The 20,662-nt window shown below is 35.6% G+C and overlaps 1 protein-coding gene across 1 annotated transcript in view; it reads right to left on the minus strand.

The window, feature by feature from the left end:
• GABRA1 (gamma-aminobutyric acid type A receptor subunit alpha1) overlaps positions 1-18,848 on the minus strand; it is a 58,238-nt gene extending 39,390 nt beyond the window's left edge. Inside the window, exons 1-3 of the mRNA XM_038534838.1 lie at positions 18,392-18,848; positions 15,991-16,079; positions 12,547-12,659 (exon numbers count right to left, since the gene is read on the minus strand). Coding sequence (XP_038390766.1) covers positions 12,547-12,659; positions 15,991-16,064 — 187 coding nt within the window. The 5' untranslated portion in view covers positions 16,065-16,079; positions 18,392-18,848. The remainder of the gene's footprint in view (positions 1-12,546; positions 12,660-15,990; positions 16,080-18,391) is intronic.
• Between the last annotated feature and the right edge of the window lie 1,814 nt (positions 18,849-20,662).

A 20,662-nucleotide genomic window follows, 5' to 3' on the forward strand; every position in this document is an offset into this window, starting at 1 on the left:
TTAATTGAGCTTATTTTTATCCTTTCTCTTTCAGTATTTTCCTTTCTAGTTCAAGCAAAGGAGCCATCACACTTGGACTTTCTTTGATATGATAAAATATGCGATTATTGCCATGAAAAAAGAAGAAGAAGAAACACATCACATAATAGAGAATTGGGCATATTTCCATCCTAATTTCTAGTGTCCCAAGTATGCTCCTTATTGGAAATAATTTTATTTCTTATTATTAAGAAATAAATATAGATTAATAAGAAATAATATAGATTAATTATTGCAATAATATAGATTAATTTATTGCAATTAAAAGCACCCTAAATTATGTGTTCAGAGAGAATTAATATCTATATTTTCTTTCTACATAAGTCTTGAAAGAGTTGGATCCTCCTGTTATTTTATTCACTTTTCGAAGTCATTGACTCACCTAATCTTGTTTCCAAGGTTGAAGTTTGATTCTCTGCAGATTATAACTATGGCAGACTTATGGTGAATATCCTATAGATCTGAGTGACATCTACAGAACTAGAATTATTCTATCATTTTTATTTTTGTTCAGGGATCTACTATTAAGTGAATGTTCATTTGGGAGATATGTATAAGTTCTTGTCTGCACACTTGTAAGTCTTGGCAGTGTGGGACAGCTTTCCTGAACTCTTTTATCACCATTTTCTATTTCTTGAGTGTGGGGAGGACATAACATCTGCCCTTCAAGGTAATTCACCAAGGTAGCTAGCTTTACAAAAATTGGCTTTCCAGATGTTTTAGGAACAATCAATCTGTTTTTCTAGCATGATAAAGTGCTCAAAGAAGTGAGATACCCACTTTCCAAATTTATGGGCTATTTCCCTCTGCTGTTTTAAGATTGTTAGTAAATGATGATGCTATATAACTAACAAATTATAAAGACTAAAAAGCCTATTTATAAAGATGACTGTACCAATAAAATAGAATGTAAAACATGCTTAAGTTCATATACATTTATTGCCACACATAATTGTTAGTGTGCTATATAGAAAGATTAGGCATAAATGCAAAGCAGTTCACACAAATGGCTATAATCACACTTTAAAAATCTATTTCTTGAATCCTTTATCTGTCCTTGCCCCTAAGTATATTTACCGTACCAGTTCATCATCTCCAAGTGCTTCATCTTATTTTCTACTAGGTATCTCCCTCTAATAGTTCCCAAAAGTCACCATTGTAATATCCCAAGGACCTCACCCGAGTCCTTCAGATGACCTTCTCATCATGCACTCTAATCATACAAGATGTCCTTAAAGAGTTTCTGATTTTTGTTCTCTGTTCACCCTGTTTCTCCTCTAAGGTTAAGGTGGCAAAATTTCCAAGTCCCTAAACTAAAGATCGCCTGGTGTGGGGGATACGAGGGTGCAAGAGCACTGAAGGGACCACTCAACTACTGAATGGAAGAGGTGGGCCATGGTACCAAGAAGAGGAAGGAGTGCAGTGCAATGAGATTTAGGAAAACATCTGGAACTTGGGATAAGAAAATTAAAGAAAGGGAGTAACACTTTCTGTATTTTTCTCTCTAATATATTTTCCTTGCCACATATCCAAACAGTTTTCTTTGATTTGTCATCAGCTATTTGTGAGTGGCCAGTTTCCATTGCTGAAAAACTCTGCTTATTATGTATGCCTTTGGAAGATTCATCATGAAAATTAGCATGCCAATGTCTCTAAGAAAACATATTTTAAATAAATGTAATCAACCCTGTTTACCCCTGAATTTCCCAAACTTACCTGGGAATGCCACTCTAAAATATTACAACAGCTTATTGTAATTATAAGATTAATGTAATATATGTTTATTAAAAAATTGTTTTAACTTCATAGTATGTTTGGAAATTTCCAAAAAAATAAAAAAAATAAAAAAAAATTAAACCCTGTTGAATACCATCATTCACATAAATCCACCGCTAATATCTTGATGTATTCCTTTCCTTCTTTTATTTTTTTCTATTCAAATAATTCTCAAACCACATTCTTATTCAGTTGAGTACAATTTCAGTGACAAGAAATAGGTTCCTTTGGCCAAAAGCGTGTCTTTCACTACAGCTCACCAGCAATTTCCTTAGTGATACGTGAAGTCATCCTGCTTTAGACAGAAGATTTATAACTCAGAATGCAAAGGTTCAAGACAGAGTACTGTTATGAATGTATTTTAGTCAAATTGTAAAAAGTGACATGGTTAACTTGCTCTTTCAGCAAAGAAATGATGATTTGAAATCAAGGCCTCTTTAGATCCAGGACCAGGCTTAAGCAGAAGATGTGCTCATACCTATGTACTTTGGCTGATATCTAGGAGAATTCTTCAGGAATCTTCTTTTTACAATTCTGGGAAAATTTAGTCATCTTTTCCCCCCTCCTTTCTAATTTGAAATTCCCATAACCTCATGAAGGAGAAAAGTTTATGGATACATATACAAATTTTAGGAACTTATTTGTTATTTAAGGAACATTAGAACATTAAAATCTAAATCATGTGCTCTAGCACTGGACATTAGGGTGTTATTAGAAATATCTAGAAAGTACTCAAGGCCTTTCTATGGATCACATGAAAGGTGAAGATACTTTTATGTCAAAATATTCTGTTTAAGAGCACACAACATGAGTCAGGAACTTTTAATGAAGTTCAGCTGGAATGATTTTATAGCTAGCCAAAGTTAAACATGAATGAACTCTTTCTGTAACTAGGAAATTGTCTGAAAATGGAAATCAATAAAATAACTCAGTTGGAGGAAATGTTCAAAGGGAAAATTAATTGGAAAGTAATTTTTAAAGTATTTTCTTCACAATAATCCTTCCCTGTCCATTGTAAAAAAAATCAACGGTCTTTAAAATTTGTATAAATTTATATACATGTTTGAGTACCAGAGGGATAAACATGGAATAGTTGTGTAAAGTGAGATTATAATGATGGTGATGATTATTGTTATAAAGATTTGGGATATCTTAAAATAGTACATCAATGTAAATAAAATTTTTGATGATAAATAAACCAATTAAAATCAATCTTTAAAGAAGCATATCCTTCAAATATATACTTTATATACATATATAGATGCTTTATGTGCTTTATATGATTTATATATATTTATATGTTTTCTATATATACACACAAATGTATATGTATACATACTATATTATATACTCTATAGCTGCTAGACAGTAGTAAATCTGTTTTTATCAGAGATTTCTTACAATGTTGATATCCTGCTGATAAGTATTGAAATAACAGATGTTTTGAAGTGATAATTCAAAATGATGATTAGTGCTTGAGGCAGAAATGAGAAAAGCAGTACAGTATAGTAAGTAGTAAGCATATTGGATTAAAAGTCTAAACACTCAGATTTTAACTCTGATTCTCCTAGAAAACAAGCTGTGTGATTTTAGGTACAATCCTTTAATCTTCCTGAGCCTGTTTTCTTGCCTTTTTAGTGAAGAAATAATACCCATAGAGTGACAACATCACACTGGAGTAAGGGTGGAATAAGGTTTGATGCCGAAAATACTTTGAGATATATTTGTTGGGTATATTAATTTAACCAACAAATGTTAATTATTGAGTGTTTTTTATGTGCCAGACAGGCACTGTTTTAAGTAATAGTAATACACTGGTGAACAAAAGTGCAAATGTTCTTATTCTGTAGCACATCTTATAGTCTTAGGGAAAGTTATTTTAGATAGAATAGAAACATGAATAGGATAGATAAATAGAAAGATGATAAATTAGAAACAGATTGGTAAATGATAGGAAAGACAGATATAATTACATATATAGTCATTTACAACACATACACAAATTATACTAATGAATTTCAGGTCACTATAAATGCTCTGGAAAAATGTCTTTTTTCTGACTGAGACCTCAATGAGAAAAATTCAGGGATGACCTCAAAGGGAAAGATAATTAAAAGAGGAGAGGAGGGATCCCTGGGTGGCGCAGCGGTTTGGCGCCTGCCTTTGGCCCAGGGCACGATCCTAGAGACCCGGGATCGAATCCCACGTCGGGCTCCCGGTGCATGGAGCCTGCTTCTCCCTCTACCTATGTCTGCCTCTCTCTCTGTGTGTGACTATCATAAATAAATAAAAATTTAAAAAAAATTTAAAAGAGGAGAGGAAAGAACAAGATCTGAGGTAAGAACAAATGTGTGATGTTTAAGAAACGGAAAGTCCAGGGGCGCCTGGGTGGCTCAGTCAGTGAAGCATCTGCCTCTGGCCCAGGTCATGATCCCAGGGTCCTCAGATGGAGCCCTGCATCAGGCTCCCTGCTGAGCCAAGAGTCTGTTTCTTCCTCTCCTTCTGCTCCTCTGCCCACTTGTGCATGTTCTCTCTCTCTCTCTCTCTCTCCTCTCTCTCCTCTCTCTCCTCTCTCTCTCTCTCTCTCAAATAAATAAAATCTTTTAAAAATAAAGGAATGGAAAGTCCAATAATGTATCTGGGGTCTGGTGATGCTGATAATCATGGTACAAGATGACACTCTGGATGCAAGTGGGGCCACACCTAAAGAACTTTGTGCATTTCACTAAGCAGTTGACCTTTATTCTAATGCAATAAGAAACCTCTGGGTAATGAAGTGAAATGATGTTACTTGCAGTTTAAGATGATAGCTGATGCTGTGTGAATAATGCATTATAAGAGTGTAATAAAAAAAATGGAAGAGGGAATCAACAGTGAAGAATTATAAGTGGTGTTTTATTAGGAATGCCTATCACAACAATTTATTTAATATGGTATTGACCATTTCTTCACTGGAATTGCTGTCTACTGAGGAACTCAGAGTGATATTCACTAGGCCCTGTTCTGTGGATTTATAATTTAGAAAGGAGGTTTATTGCCTCCTTTAAGTTACTTTGTATCTATTAATTCACAGAGGCAGTCACTATATAGAGACTAAGCGGACTAACATTACTCATCATAATAAAGTATATCTTAAAACCTCACTTGGAAATGGTCCTGCTTGGAAATTGAAAATGTTCTGGGTTCCCTACATAACCATCAGTGTGTACTTCTGAATTGGACAATGTTTCCGCTCCCTGCCAATCTGCCTGGGGCAACATTTTTTGCTCCCTGTCCTTCACTTACATTCCCCAAATTCTTTAAAGTAGTTGGCAATTTGCCCTAGCTGATATATAAAGCAACTTAATTGTGGTAGTGTTCAGCTACTAAATCTGGATATGGGGTAAAAACCCACTTTTTGAGATATCTAATCAATCACTGATTCTTTTGTGTTTTCAGATTCCAAGTACTCAAATGATAAAAGCATCTACCAGGAAAAAAAAAAAAAGGTAAATTTTACTGTGGCAGAGATTAATCTCATTTCCATTGAGAATTTCCATCCGTCCCTCTTTATATTATAGCCAGATTTTTATTGGGAGGGGGACCCTGTAGAAAAGAATATAATGGCTGTGTTAGAGGAATGTGGTCTATGTAAGTCTTGATCAAAACTGTATAACCTGTAATAGCTTTGAGGCATCATACTTCCTGTTTCCATTATAGCATTTTAGTTACATGAGACTAATACTATAGCAATCTTAGGAGGAATATGGCATCGACTTAGAATTGTGTTTCTCCTAAGTTTTCCAAAATGGTAGAGTTTCTCATCTCAGAAACACTACAACATTATTTTTCAAGTAAGGAGTTCAGATTCTATCTGGAAAACAACAACAAAAATCATCTACAGAAAACATTTTAAAAAATATTCTACATTGGTTCTAGAATCAAGACAAGAAATGAGGGGCACCTGGGTGGTTCAGTCAGTTAAGTGTCTTCCTTTTGCTCAGGTCATGATCCCAGGGTGCTGGGATTGAGCCCCACATTGGGCTCCCTGCTCAGCCAGGAGCCTGATTCTCCCTCTCCCACTGCCTACCACTCTGCCTACTTGTGCTCTCTTTCTCTCTCTCTCATTCAAATAAATAAGATCTTTTTTTTTTTTTTAAGATGGGAAATGGAAACTATAAAAAGTTCAAAAGTAACTGCACAGAAAATAAACTGCAGTGTTTACTGATAATTTGGTCTTTATAACTTGAGCATAGTCTCTGTGGCTACATTTTACTTCAGGAACTTCTTGGCACTGATCAGTAGATGATTTATATAGAACAGGAAAAAATGAGAGTAGAAAGTTTCTAAACATGCTACGACATTCCTCTGGGTATCTGGGTTGGATTCATTAGGCAAGCTGGCTTCAGGGGCTGACTGGAGATCTCAGCCAGTAAACATTAAAAGGTGTTCTCTGTTTATTTTAACAATTCCTCTTGGGTCTTTGGTAACTGCTTTTTCCCAAAGTCCAGCTGAACTATGGAATGTCTAAGTATAATATTTCTGTGGAAATGGATTACATGATGCCAAAGTCTGAGTATATGTTCCACACCTTGTATCAAAAGCACCAGATAAGGTTACAGCAAATTCAGAAAGAAGGATTCTCAAGACAAATTTCAAAAGCTAATATTAAAAGCCATGATCTGGTAAAGTAAATATAACACCACCACCACCCACCAACAGAAAATATTGGATGAACCTAACCTTTTAAAATTTTGGACATTGTTAGTAATTTAGAATCTTTTTATTCTATTCAAAGCCATCACATTGTCCTCTCAATATCTTATCCTCTGAATTTTTAATATTCTAGCTGTTTAATAGAAATATCAAATGTGTGTGTTCAAATCAGTTGAACATGAATAAAATGGTTGCCTCTGATCTTAACATCACCCAGGATACAAATAAAAATAATAAAACAATAAAAATAAATTAATTATGAATTAATAAAAATTTTTAAAATTACATGAATATCGAATACTTTATAATCTTGAGATAGAACAAAGTTTTATTTTGAAAAATAATTAAAAGATACTGTTTACTCTATTTCCTAGTCACCTAAACTTTACAAAGTTACAAAAAATTTTACAAAAGTTAATCTGCTTTTTTTCCAGAGCACTCAGTTTTCTACCTTTACTTATTTTGACGTTAAAAAAAACAAACAAAACCCATAATCAAAAATCCCAAGCTAACTCTCAAAGGAGTCAACACCACTTAGCCAGTCTCATGCATATCCAACCCAGTCACCTTGCTTAGCTGGAGATGTTTACAACTTAAAGCTGAGATCTCTTGCAATAATTGGCCTAAGGGAGGTCTAAAAAGTGTTATATAGTTTAAAAAGTCCAAAATTGGGAAAATCAGGAAGATAAGGAGAAAGTTTGCTTTGAAGTATAAACTGTTGGTTAACATTTTATGTTAGTGCTAAAATACCTTGAGAGAAAACCACCATTATACTCCAGTTACAAATATTCACCTGATATGTGCATTTAAGTAAAATATGACACAAACAAATAAAAACCTTAAATCTATATAACTTATAGGAAAAAAATCATACCTAAATATCTATTAAAGATATATTAGGGATAAACAAAGTCCATTATCTACCTACATTCCTATCTACTCATTTACTTGTCTACTTCTCCTCCCATCCACCTGGGTTTGTCACATGATGAGTATGCATTCACTCTCCTTTACCATCTTCATCTCTATGGTTTGATGATAAAATCTTTGAGAAGCATTCATCATCCTATCTATTATTTATTGAGATTAAGTCTAAGGCAACATTTAGAAATTATAATAATATTTCCAGAAAGTACCATTAGCAGGGAGGGAGAGAGTAAAAAGTTCTGTAGTCCCCTGAAAATGTGGTTCAACCAAGATCTCATTTCTTTGGCACTATCCTATTTGGTTTCCATTTAAGAATGGCTTTACTGTAATCAGTTTTCCAAGGAGTGAAATAAAATTGTTTATAGAAGAAAATGTCTTTTGTAAGCAAGATGCTTAAGAAGAAGCCTGTGAACAGGAGGAATGGCAAGCCCTCAGCCTGATGGTATGTTCCAGACAATAAACTGTACACATCAATCCGACTTACCCTGGGATTTCGTCATATTATCAATAAAATGTAGCCTGTATATAAGGCTAAGAAAAAGGAATGTCACTGGAAGGGCATTACTTATCCTTAAAAACCTGAAATCTCCCTTCAGAATTAAGTTTGGAATCTGTGTTTACGGGTTGCTTTTTTTGCCCACCTAGAGTGCAGGGGCTATCAGTTTGATGGTGGCCAAAATTTGACCTCAATGGTTGCAGTTCAGGAGCTGTATCATTTAACTTTTCAGTAAGTTGGAGAAAATTTAGGCTTCTTTAGTATATTTTAATCACAGTCAATATGCAGAAACCTTCAGAAAACGAATTGTCTCAGAATGTGCTTGGTTTGGTCCTGATTTAAAATGAGAAGAGGAATCCTGATTAATCAAGAACAGACACCTGAGCCTACTCATCTTTAGACCACAGATCCCGCCCCTTCACCGTTTTCTGTGTGTTGCTCTCCTTCACTTTTTCTATCCCTCTCACTTCCCTCTCCTTATTTTCACTGCTCCCCTTTTGCTCATCTTTCTTCTCTAACTTTTTCTTTCCTATCCTGCCATTCTTTCTGGCTTTTACCTTTTTCCATCCCCCAACCACTTTATTCTTCTGTACTGGCCAGGTTTTAAACAAGAGCCGAGCCTTTTAAAAAAAAAAAAAAGAGCCGAGCCTTCTGAAAACATTCTTTAGTACCTGGTTGCAAGGAAGAAGAGGGCTCTATACCTTGCTCTAAAAAAAAAAAAAAAAAAAAAAAATTTAAATGAGAATGAATTCCACAATATTTCTGATGATTTTGTTTTGTATTTTCTGGCCACTGATTATTTCAATTCAAGTCTATTTAAAGGTTTCTTCATTACCTTTGTATTTAAAATACGAACATGGCCAAATCATTGTTCTCTTTCGTTCCTGAATAGAGTATATTACATCATTAGAATTCCACACATTGTATTCCTTCGTATCTTTTCTATCTCAAAAAAGAAAAAAAAAAAAAAAAAAAAAGAAAAAAGTCTCTTCCCCGAATTTATGTTATCTTTTCATTTTTATCTTCTCAGGATTCCTCTCTAGGCTCTGAAAAGTTAGGTACACTTTTTAAATAGTGTAACAATATCTGCAAACTGGTTTCTATCATCTAGATGAACCAAGTTATATATGTTGTTTCTTAAGTTATTGTACCAAGGGTGTGTATCTCCAAAGAGTATTGCTATATCTTCAGGTGGCAGTGCGTTTTTCTGAAAAACAGGTCATGATGAATTTGCACATAGTCTCTTCCATTTGTCTCAGTTTATCACATTTCTATACCTTCTGAGAACATTCAGAATAAAATATCCCTGCATTCTTCAGAATGTTACTGTTTTTATAAAATTAGACATTTGTCATAATAGAGAAGAGAGTGAGCCCATTTCTCTTGCAAGAGAAGATTATTATATCAGTGGTTATGAAGCTACTAAGAAGAACCTTTTTCCTCTTATAAACTAATGATAATCTTTCAAGTGTTTGCTCTACATGGGCTTTTCATCTATGAAAATGGGTGGGGGCAGCCTGGGTGGCTCAGCGGTTTAGCGCCGCCTTCAGCCCAGAGCCTGATCCTGAAGACCCAGGATTGAGTTCCACGCCAGGCTCCCTGCATGGAGCCTGCTTGTCCATCTGCCTGTGTCTCTGCCTCTCTCTCTGTCTCTCATGAATAAATAAATAAAATCTTTAAAATAAAAAAAAAAGAAAATGGATGGATAAAAACACAAATGGATCATGTAACAACAACAAAACAAAGGTGCATTTCTGCCATGGAGATCTACTAAAATGTATGTCATACTTAGCAGAAATCTATAGTAAAGAAATGAAATGAAATAATTACAGAGAGATATTTATTCAATAATTTCAGTTTATACATCTGGAAAGCATGGTGGTAATATTTTTCTAATTCTGTAGCTGACTGTGTTTTTGAAAATATCTAAAAACTAATATTTTAAGGTATAGTTTTTTAAAGATGGAGAGATGTTCTCAAAATGCTTGTAAAAATATTGATGACTCTGGAGATACATGTAATAAACACATGCTAGCCCTTTAGGGCTAAAAGATACATTCCAAAAAAATTAACCGAAATTAAGTTAGTATTAAAACTTCCTCAGAACTCTCAAATTTATCGGATTTAATCATAGCATATTCCAGGATGACACATAAAATAGTAACAGACGTAAATATTTGAGCTACTTTTTTTTTTTTTAATTTTTATTTATTTATGATAGTCACACAGGGAGAGAGAGAGGCAGAGACACAGGCAGAGGGAGAAGCAGGCTCCATGCACCAGGAGCCCGACGTGGGATTCGATCCGGGGTCTCCAGGATCGCGCCCTGGGCCAAAGGCAGGAGCCAGACCGCTGCGCCACCCAGGGATCCCTGAGCTACTTTTTAATTTATTTTGTCTATCATATCCTCAAAATCACTGTTTCCAGGAATCATGAATATCAGAAAAGTCATCTTTAGTAAAGATTAAAGCACATCCACTCTTTTAAATTTTCTTGAGTACTTGAATTCTTGATTATCACAGCACACTATATCCATTTCAATTAAAAAGAATACACTCTGACTAAATTTGGCCAACTACTATTTCTGTTCTTTAGATACATGCCTATTTCTCTTACTTAGGGGGATTAAATAGATATGAAAAGTAGATTCTACCAAAATAGTAATGTTGCAGTTTGAATCAATGTTGATTCTGTTAACAGATCTAGCATTATCTCAATTCTTGAAAATTAGCCTTTCAACTCCTTTTTAGTCTAATTATATATCCTCAAGTTCTGTGGCTCTCCAGGACCCAGGTGTGTATATGAGAAGGAGGTAAAATACTTCCTGTTTACACTATATTTGATTAAAAAGTCAACATACATATGTATTTAAGAATTATTACATATAAGTAAATGTAAAGGACCAGTCAAACCCAATACTTATACTCCAAACAACAATACAACCATATAGCTGATCATTAAAGGTGTGTGCATGTGTGAGTGTGTGTGTTTAAAATTCTTTAACAAAATGAAAATTATGCATAGAGCTTAAAGAGCTCTATGTAAAATAATTAAATGCATTGCCCATTAGTACTTTAGAAAGTCTCACTTTTAAAAAGTTGTATCACTATCTTGTTTCTTCTTTTTGTACATTCCTTCCTTACTTGCAGTCTTTGCAATTTATTTCGAATTCTATGAATTAAGAATAATTTTTCTTAAGCCAATTTAGAAGTTTAGATGTACACAAACGTTATTGCAATATATCACATACATAATTATGCACTCCATTTTATGACCAATACATTCTGTTTCTTAAGATTTTTTTTTTTCTTAGAATGTAGTGAAGGAACACTAGGTGGAATTCAAACCCAAAGGAATTTGTATAGTATGTCCAAGAATGAATGTTTGAAATTGACAAGAAAGGACACCTGGTAAGGCCTCTGACATATATTTGAGTTGTGTCTTTGACAAAGCAGTTCCTCTTAAACCTCTGAGACGCTAATGGTGTTTGGCAGCCTCAAAACAGACCCACGGAAAAAAAAAAATAGACCCATGATCCACGTCATGTGATTACACTACCCAAAATATTTTTCAAAAAAAGACTAAATCCATGCTACTATTCAGTTTTAAAAACAAAATCTTGTTTCTTAAGCTTCTTATTTTTTGTATTTATTTGCTATTGAAGAAGAGATGACTTTCTTAATTTTGCAATTTAATTGCAATTTAAATATTGCTATTTAGTTATTTAGTTTAGTTTCTAACAAATGCTTCAGAGAAGATGCATCATTAGCTGTAGCTGGGAATCATAGATTCTCACCTTGGTTTCCTGTGAGACTTTAAACAATAATTTATTTCCTTGCTTCCCTTGTTTTAGTCTGAAATCAATATTCTGTTTTGGCTTCATTAATCTCTGTTTAACTAAATAAGATCAGTTGATTATCTTATTCAAACTTTATTCAAATAAGTGAGTAATGTCTAGCACTATTTATTCTCACTGTTATAAATACTGTATTAGTAAGTGCTTTTTTCTTCCTAAGTAGAAACCCATAGTGTAACTAATTAATTGGTATACAAAGAAAAATATATTTTTACTACAGAAAATTAGGGTTTAAGTTCAAGTTCATTGTTAAAAAAAATTACCATATATCTCATTCACCTTTTATCCCAGAGTTGGTGCTAATTTAATGCAAAATAGTGCATCAGTATGTAATATTCTAAACATTAAAATAAATGTTTAGAACATTCGGCTCAGAGATAATCTGTTTGAATTCAATGCAAACATAGCAATGCCAAATGAAGTAGATGTAGTCTTTGGGCTGGAAGGAAAAATATTAACTTCATTTTTTCTCTGGATAACCAAATCATGGCACAGAAAACATTATGACTGCCAAGTAAATGTAACATTTTTAATGTAATTATGAGAAGTTTATATCTGCCTTTTACTTCATGTAGGTATGTGCACAGAAATACCATAATAAGTTGAATTAACATTGGTCAATCTATTAAAAATAGGATTGGTTCCTTAAACTACATGCTGCCATTCTTATTACTTAACCATTTAGAAGGAAAACAAGGCTTCATTAGTAAAGATTTAATACTGTTCTCTAAAATAAAAACACAATTATGCGACTCACCTCCCAATCCTGGTCTTAGACGATTGTCATAACCATCTAGGAGTCGGTCCAAAATCCTGGTGAAGACAGTGGTATTGTCTTTAAGTTCATCTTGTAATGAGGGTTGTCCATAGCTAAAGAAAATATAATGGCAGGTGATAATCTAAATTATAAATTTCTATTAAAATCATTTTCCAAATAAAGCCTTCCCTAGATTTTCCTACTTTCTTTTCTATTGAATCTTAATTTGAAAATTCCTTCTGATAAAGTAAAAAAAAAAAGTCATATTTTAATTTTTACCATTTTCTCCTATTTGTTCTCATAAGTGATAAACTATTCTAATATTTCTAACTATGGAAGGAAAATTACAGGAAATGAGTTCTGTCTCCTTATGTGTATAAATCTCAGCATGTATACAATGCTATAATGCATGTTTCCTCTGAGCAAGCAAGAATGTTAATGCATGCTAGGGAAAAAAAGCCTGGTAAACTTCTTCCCAAATAGAAAAAAAAAGGGGTTTATGAGCTATCAAATTAATAGTTTTGCTTTCATTTAACATGTAGCATCATGCTTTTACCTACCAATGTACTCTTCCTTCATCTACTTTATATGTATTTGCCCTTTTGATATTTTTTCAGGATGTTTAGATGAGAAAAATAGTTAAAACTTTTTTCTTAGGATAATTATAGTTTCAAATCAGTGTGTAATTTCCATTCCCCTTAAGGTTTATGAACCGATTTTTACAATGTGTCTATTCAAGCCTTTAATTAATCAAATTTTCATCATTCCTATCTTTGAAATAAAAGATACCTTGAAAAAGAGATGTTCCAGTATTCTTAATTTATGGTTTACTAAATTGTAGTGTAGGATTAGTATTTTGTTTAAGAAAACATAGCAATTTGTGAGCAGAGCTGGAACTACAAGGCCGTTTTCTTCAACTTTTAGTAAGACTTTAATTCTATTCTTCTATAATGGAGTAAATTGTGTCTACTTAAGTCCTCCTACTTGCAAGTATAGTTTTAACCCTTACCATTACTATTCTTTGAGTTTTAACCACATAGTGACCACAGTTCAAATATTGCATATTTCTTAAATCAATCACATTATCATTTATGGTCGTTGAATCATATTTTATGTAATGATTAGGATGACACTTCTAAAATCCTTTGAGAGAAGAGTTTTTTTAATCTCTAAGTGGATCACACTCACTGATATATTTCAATGATAACTCCGACCTTGAATAAAAAAGAAATGAATACAGAGTGTAAACTAAGAAACGCCACAAAAATATCACTTTTATACTCTCTACTTAATATGCTTTTGGCTTCAGTCATTTGTGTTTATATTACTGATCAATGTAAAAAAATAATAACATCTGAAACCAGGATTCACTTATTTGCCAGGAACAAGAAATATAATGAAAGTATCATTGCAAAAACAAACACCATTTTTAAATTTTATCTTGGCAAAATTTAATGGCCATATTTCTGATAAAATTTCATTTAATAATTAAAGTTATTATAACTAAAAGCTCTTTATGATATTAAGCATATGAAATACACTTCTATGAAACAATTTTCTATTCTCCTAAGTTCGACATTAATACCATACCGATTGAGAGCTTACTCTCCTTTGGGAAAACTAAACATCTCACTAGTTTTTGAAATCAAATTTTCACTGAGCTCTGTGTCTTCCAGGATGTTTCATTAGCAATACTAATAAAGTAAAAATAGTTGTCTGAATGCAATTATTTATAAAAACTAGTCACAAAACAAACTGCCATGCCTGCATCTTTCAAGGATATTGGAAGGTCATCTTGATAAAGGTGGAAAAGAAATGCTAGTACACTTTAAGTTGTGAGGACGGCCTGATCAAGTAGTCTAAGGAAGAAAGCAGTAAAATAAGAAGGGGTAAAGATGAGATGGGGTGAGTGACAGAGCACAATTCGATTGTGGATACGATTTTTAGAATATGTAGTTACTAATTACCTTTTCCTGCATTTTCCGTGTGTTTAAGCTTATACCAAATTCAGGAAAAGCTTTCATCCCTGTTTTTAGCTTCTAAATGTCATTTCCACCAATTGCATGCATTGGAATATAAATGCCAAAAGAGACTTTTCCCTCCCTCCCTCCCAGAAAACTAGTTCTGCTATCCCAACTGGAATAGTAATCTTTATTTCCTGTGATTTTCTAATGAGGTTATTCTTCATCTCCACTTCTAATTTATTATGTCCAGTTGTAACTGTCAGAGAATAACCCCGGGATAAAGATCAAGGTTGTTTATTGCTCTTAAACACTTATGCCAGTGTAAGGTTTCCTAAACTGAATATATAATTTGAAAAGAAATGTCAGTTACAGTACCTGATTTTGATTCCATATGAACCACTATATAATAAAACACTGTGCACTAACTCCATCTACAGGTCATTACAATAGTAACACTTCATATAATTTTTCAAAAGCAATGGAGAACATTTAACTCCTCAGATTAAGAGTACCTGGCAATAGTGAGTCCCCTCTTCATCTGGTAGTCATTATTTACCACACCCAATAGCAAAAACTAAAAAGACAACTTCTCAATTAAAATAAATCCTCCTAAGTTCATTTCTTTCTAGACTATTCTTTCTTTCCACCTTAACTTGTTAAGAGTTCACTTTCCATTACATTTTGAAGAACCTTAGTTTTTATAATGTCTAAGACTTTCTTAAGGGCCATAGGAGTAGATCATGCAAGAAGCATAAGAGCAGATAAAAAAGAATCTGAAATATTTGGTTATTTATACCATTTTTACTATAATATGTTTATATGTTTGATTTGACCATTAGCACATTTTTTAATATGCTTAAGCATTTTATTAAATTTTTCTCATAACTTCTCTCCACAGTAGTCACACTTAAATAGAGAAGTTTGATTTTATGTAATGTTCTTAAGTATTTCTTCAGTATATTCTACCTCTATTGATTATACAAATAATGGTTTCAAAACACAATGTGCACACGCGTTTATAGAGACTTAGGACTTTCAGACTATAAGTATTATTTTAAACTTTCCACTTTTACGCAGTCACAAGCTACTCTATGATCTTTACAGTTGCCTAGAAATGTTCTTGCTGGAAAATCAACTCACAGTACGCAGACATTAATTGGGGTAACTTTCTCTATGAATTAGGAAACCACATATTTTGTTCAGTTACAACTGAACAGTGAAAAGTTCAATTTAAGACTTAAATGTTGAATTAATATATTCCTTTAACAAAAGCGTGCTAAGTGTATTCTAATCATCATGCAAATAAGACGGCTATTTTTTTCATACTGCTCTTCTTTATTCTTAGTTGGGATTTTATTGCTGTTAAGTTTTTTGAATTCCCTTAGTCATGAATTCATCCAAAGACAATTTTCTTCCCCCTGAAAGAATAAATGAAAAGTTACAGAAATTCTCATGCAGATTTAAAATAAAGTGCCCCCACCTTCTTCCAATCAATGTGCTCAGAAGGAGGGTCCAGGCCCAAAGATAGTCAGAGAGACCCAGACTTTTCTTCATCGCGGGCTTGTGCAGCTGAAAAGTAGAACAAGTAGAGATCAATGTCTCTTGCAAGAAACATCAGGTTATAACCACTAGGGCTGACTGAGGCAGTTCGGATGAATGCTTTGAAGTCAGGAAATGACCTCACTGGGATATGACACCTCATTGGAAGCAATGGAAACCTGGACCATCCATTCTCCACTTTCCCTTCCATTTCTCCATTCAGCAATATATCAGTATCTTAATTTCTCCTGTAAAAGAATACAAGTTGAAATGCTTTCAGGTGACAGTATTGCGCAACAAAAAACCCGTGAGTTTTTTTCCTCTAGGTTGTATATTTCCAATATAGTTTGAATTACACTCTTCTTGTTTATCATCTGAAAATCTTGACCTTTCTGACTGGAGTTTCCATGCCTGAACTGTGCATTGAAATTTTTAAGCCGGTGTCTATAATGGGGTGAACGTGTTTTGGAGCTGAGATGGGGTAGGTCAATATGCTTCGATGACTAAATTCATTTTTGAATTCTGGATTTTCCTTGATTTCAGAAGCAACTGTATTTATCTTAAAAAAAAAAAAAAGGCATAGGAAACACACTGTTGAATGCCGAAGTCGTGCTTATATTCTCTGTGATTGCTTTGTTAAACGTGCTCATTAATGCTTCTGTGGGGCTAAAGGACACACTTTATAGTCAAGCCATGTGCTGATCTCTCTCATACACACACGCCACACTCACGTAAACGCATGCAAACATGCCCACACGTCTTTTAAGCCCTCTTAAATTCTGCCAGGTTGCTGCTAGAAGGAAGATGTTTCATCTCAGACAGATGGAAGCTGGAGTGCTTTGCTTTGCATGAATACGGGAATCTTTTTTCCCTCTTAGGTAAAGTGCAATCAATCACCATCTGATTGTCAAATTTTAGACTTGATAGTGGGATGAGGAAGGAAAGGAAGAGTATGGAAAGCTTAGAGAATTTCACAAAATTATCATCTATTTGTGGGAACAATTTTTAAAGATCGGTGCACTACCTGGTTACGGAGAAGATATGGCAACACTTTTTAAATGTGCTATGATTAATGGCAATCATAGCATGAGAAATGCTGAAGGTATTTATTTATTAGGACTTTTCTGAATCTATACTCCTTAGTACAGTGATTAATGGATTGCATGTCTTTTAAAGCATGTTTTTCATTATCCACTCTATGGTTTAATGTGGTATGCCTTTAAGTACATCTACACAAATGCTTTCCACACTCCTGGGGATCATTTATATCAGTAAAAACCACTACAGACAGACATGTAAGCAATGAAACATAATTAATGTGTTTAGAGTGAAATGGTCTAGATCTAGAGATAAGAGCTGTGAGCTTCATAGTTTTTACTTAATTTAGTCACTGGTTTTGGCATGAATGACCAGAGATATCAGACAAATATCAGTATGTTAAAAGATTGCATCTAAATCGCACAGTTAGAATTCACCCTTGCATTAATCTTCAGCATCTGTTATGAAGGAAAAACAACTTCTCTTACCCTATTAATAAGTATCGGTCTTTATAAAAAAAAAAAAAGAGGGGGTGATTCTTGAGGGGTAAATGGAATAAAACAAATTCCCCGAGGCAAGGTACTAAAGCTTTTTGTCCTCCTCTGGCATTTTAAAGAGGAAAACAAACCTATCATGGCACTTGAGTTGTTGAGTAAGAAAGTTTCTTGCAAATACAAACCTAATAGTTTAAAAGAAATGCTAAGCTGCCTCCTTACCCTCTTCCACCTTCAACCTTCCCCCATCAGACACACACCCTTCAAACACCCGTATCCCATGCCACCCATATCAAATGAGAAGTTGAGTTTTTCACGTTCAGAATCAGAGAGACCCCTACACCAGAGGGCATTTTAGCAGCGTCCACTGGAAATGAGAAAAGAGGCATTTCTGCAGCCAGAATGTGAGAGCGCCTTCCCTCGAAGGGAACAGAGACGGGGCTTCCGTCCCAGCATCTTAACTTTAGACGATGCCCCCCAAAGCCCCTCCCCAGCTCATCCCAGCTCCCTCTTGGAAAAAAAAAAAAAAATCAAAACAACATGTCACCACCCACCCCGCGGAATAAATTCATATCTGCCTAAGAAAGGGGGAAAGAAAGGAAGAGATAAGGGGGGGTGGGGGTGGATAACGCTTCTATATCGCTGCGGTTTTCACCCTGAAAGAAAAACATTCGTTGTTTCTACCTGCTGTGGGATCAGGCTCTTGTCCTGTTCCCTCTTCCCCCTTTTTTCCCCTCTAGCCTTCCCATCTCTCCGGCTGGGAAAAGCCACGTTCAAGCTGTGTGTGCAGCGGTCCGCAGCCGCACTTACCTCGGGCCCCCTCTGGGCACAGGATCGCTCAAGACCCGGGAAAAGTGTGCGAGCGAGCGCGGACCGCGGAGAGCCGGGAGCAGCGCGGGGCGCGGGGCGCGGGGCGCTGGGCGCGGGGCGGGCGCGCCGGAGCCGGGGGCGGCCTCGCTCTCCCCTCGCTCACTCGGTCTGAGCCATCATGGACTCTGCGTGCTCCTCTGCTGAAGATCTCACACCCAAATTTGCTTCCCGGTATCCGATCTGCAGCTATACAACAAAAGATTTCTCTTTACCAAGACAGTAGTAATACGTCCCAGGGCAAACCGGATGTGAAATAGGCGGTGACTTCATGCCAGAGAGATTTTATTTTAGAAAGGAAGGTGGTACCAGCCTCTGGATCTGGAGACCAATCCGCCCATTTTTTATATGCAGCACAATTTAACTTGCACCGCTCTGGCCCTAATCCCCTTCTCTCTGGCTGCAGACTCAAATCCTTCTACAATCTGCTGCAAGCTTTGCTTTGCTTTTTTTTTTTTTTTTTTTTTTTTTTTGGTGGGGAGTATAAATGGGGGAGGAAAGGGGAGAAAGGGTTAGAGACATAAGGACTCCACTCAGACCCTTTTCACACTTTCAATTCATGAGCACTATTTTAAGGTGTGCCCCATTAAACAACAACAACAACAACAACAACAACAAAATAACAACTGATCAGTATAACTAGTGCAGCTTTGATCAAACATTCAACCACTGCATGCATATGAATGGATGCAGGGAGCTGCAAGGTTGCACATGTGGAGAGCCACGTCCTCTCGCCTGCCTCCCTCCCTCGCACGCACTCCCACACACACGTCTGAGTCCCTGTGTCTTGCAGAGTCACGAATGGTGAGGGATGGCGGGCAACAGTTCTGGCCAGTAGGGAACTGGCCGCCAGGTGTCCAGGCTTTCGCACTTTCGCAGGTTGTGAGCGCTTTCCACCCCACCTTCGTCTGTATCTTAGAGGACAGCAAGAAGCGCGCTCCGGAGCCGGGTTTTTAATCTCTGGAGGCAACTGTTTGTCTGTTTATGTGATTAAAGGAGAAAACACGGTCCCCTTTAAATCAGAATCGTGCTGGGTTCCCAGGACGAGGAGTATTTAACTTTAAATAAATCACCCAGATCATTTCTAGGTTTGAGAGTCATATCTCCATTTCCGGAATCATTCCCTTGACTCCAACTCCATCATCCTCCGGATTAGGAAAATGGGAGAGGGGGAGGAGAGAAGATTAACAAAAAGATTTTTAGAAGTCAGGCCCAAACCATCCTCTGCCTCCCCCCCCCCCCGCCCTCCCCCCCCCCGCCCTCTTCCATTACCCTCCCCAGTGGCTCTCCACCCACGAATAATTATACACTTAGGGAAGGAGGGTGTGTTTCAACATCAATCTAACTCAATTTCTAAGGAGCCAGGGGCGACTGTAGTTCTCCCTTCGGATTTTGTGAATGGGTGTTTGCAGCACAGAGGAGATGGGTGCCTTCTGAAACGACCTGAAGCCCTGGAAACTGTCCCTTCAGCACTTGCGCCAGACAACGTAGGAGGCGCTGAAAAGATAGGGTGCCTCCATGTAATGCTTCTGGTGAGTAAGGTCTGAACTTTGATGAGCTCCCTAGTCATTTTGCTCTAGAAGACTTCCAGCAGAGGAAACGTTGTGGGTAGGGGCGGAGCTTGGCAAAGTGAAGAAAAAAACCTAAATGGCCAGTCTATACCACTCACTGGTGTTTGATTCTACAAGCCTTCCTTGACCTTGTGCTGTAATGCAATCAGCTTACTTGGTTAAAACATAACAGGTGATTGAGATGATCAGGAATATAAAATTGAAGACCACTTTCAGAATCGGGCTTGATTATCATGAGTTTTGAAGGGAAATGTTACTGGGAAAATGATTTTAGGAGTAAATATTCAAGGAAGAGAGATTTGAAGATCATCTTATGTTGCCTACTCTGCTCAGATAGGACAAAGGTCAATGATTCCCACTGAGGATCATCATAGCTTCCCTATATGACATTACTCAATTTTTATTTATTTATGTACTTATCCATTAATTCACTTATTTATTGAGTAGTTCTGAGAACAAAACTTACTTTATTAAGGTTTTATAACCCTGGCTTAACAATTAGAAAATATTGTTTTCTTACCTGACAATATAAAATGCAATTCCATAATTTTGTTTTCATTCAACAAAGACTGATAGTTCTAGAAATGTGATCTTTTCATCTTTTTTTTTTTTTTTTTTTTTGTCTCCTGATAAAATTGTCACA

The sequence above is a fragment of the Canis lupus genome, chromosome 4 (assembly GCF_011100685.1).
Source record: "Canis lupus familiaris isolate Mischka breed German Shepherd chromosome 4, alternate assembly UU_Cfam_GSD_1.0, whole genome shotgun sequence".
NCBI classification, from domain to species: domain Eukaryota; kingdom Metazoa; phylum Chordata; class Mammalia; order Carnivora; family Canidae; genus Canis; species Canis lupus.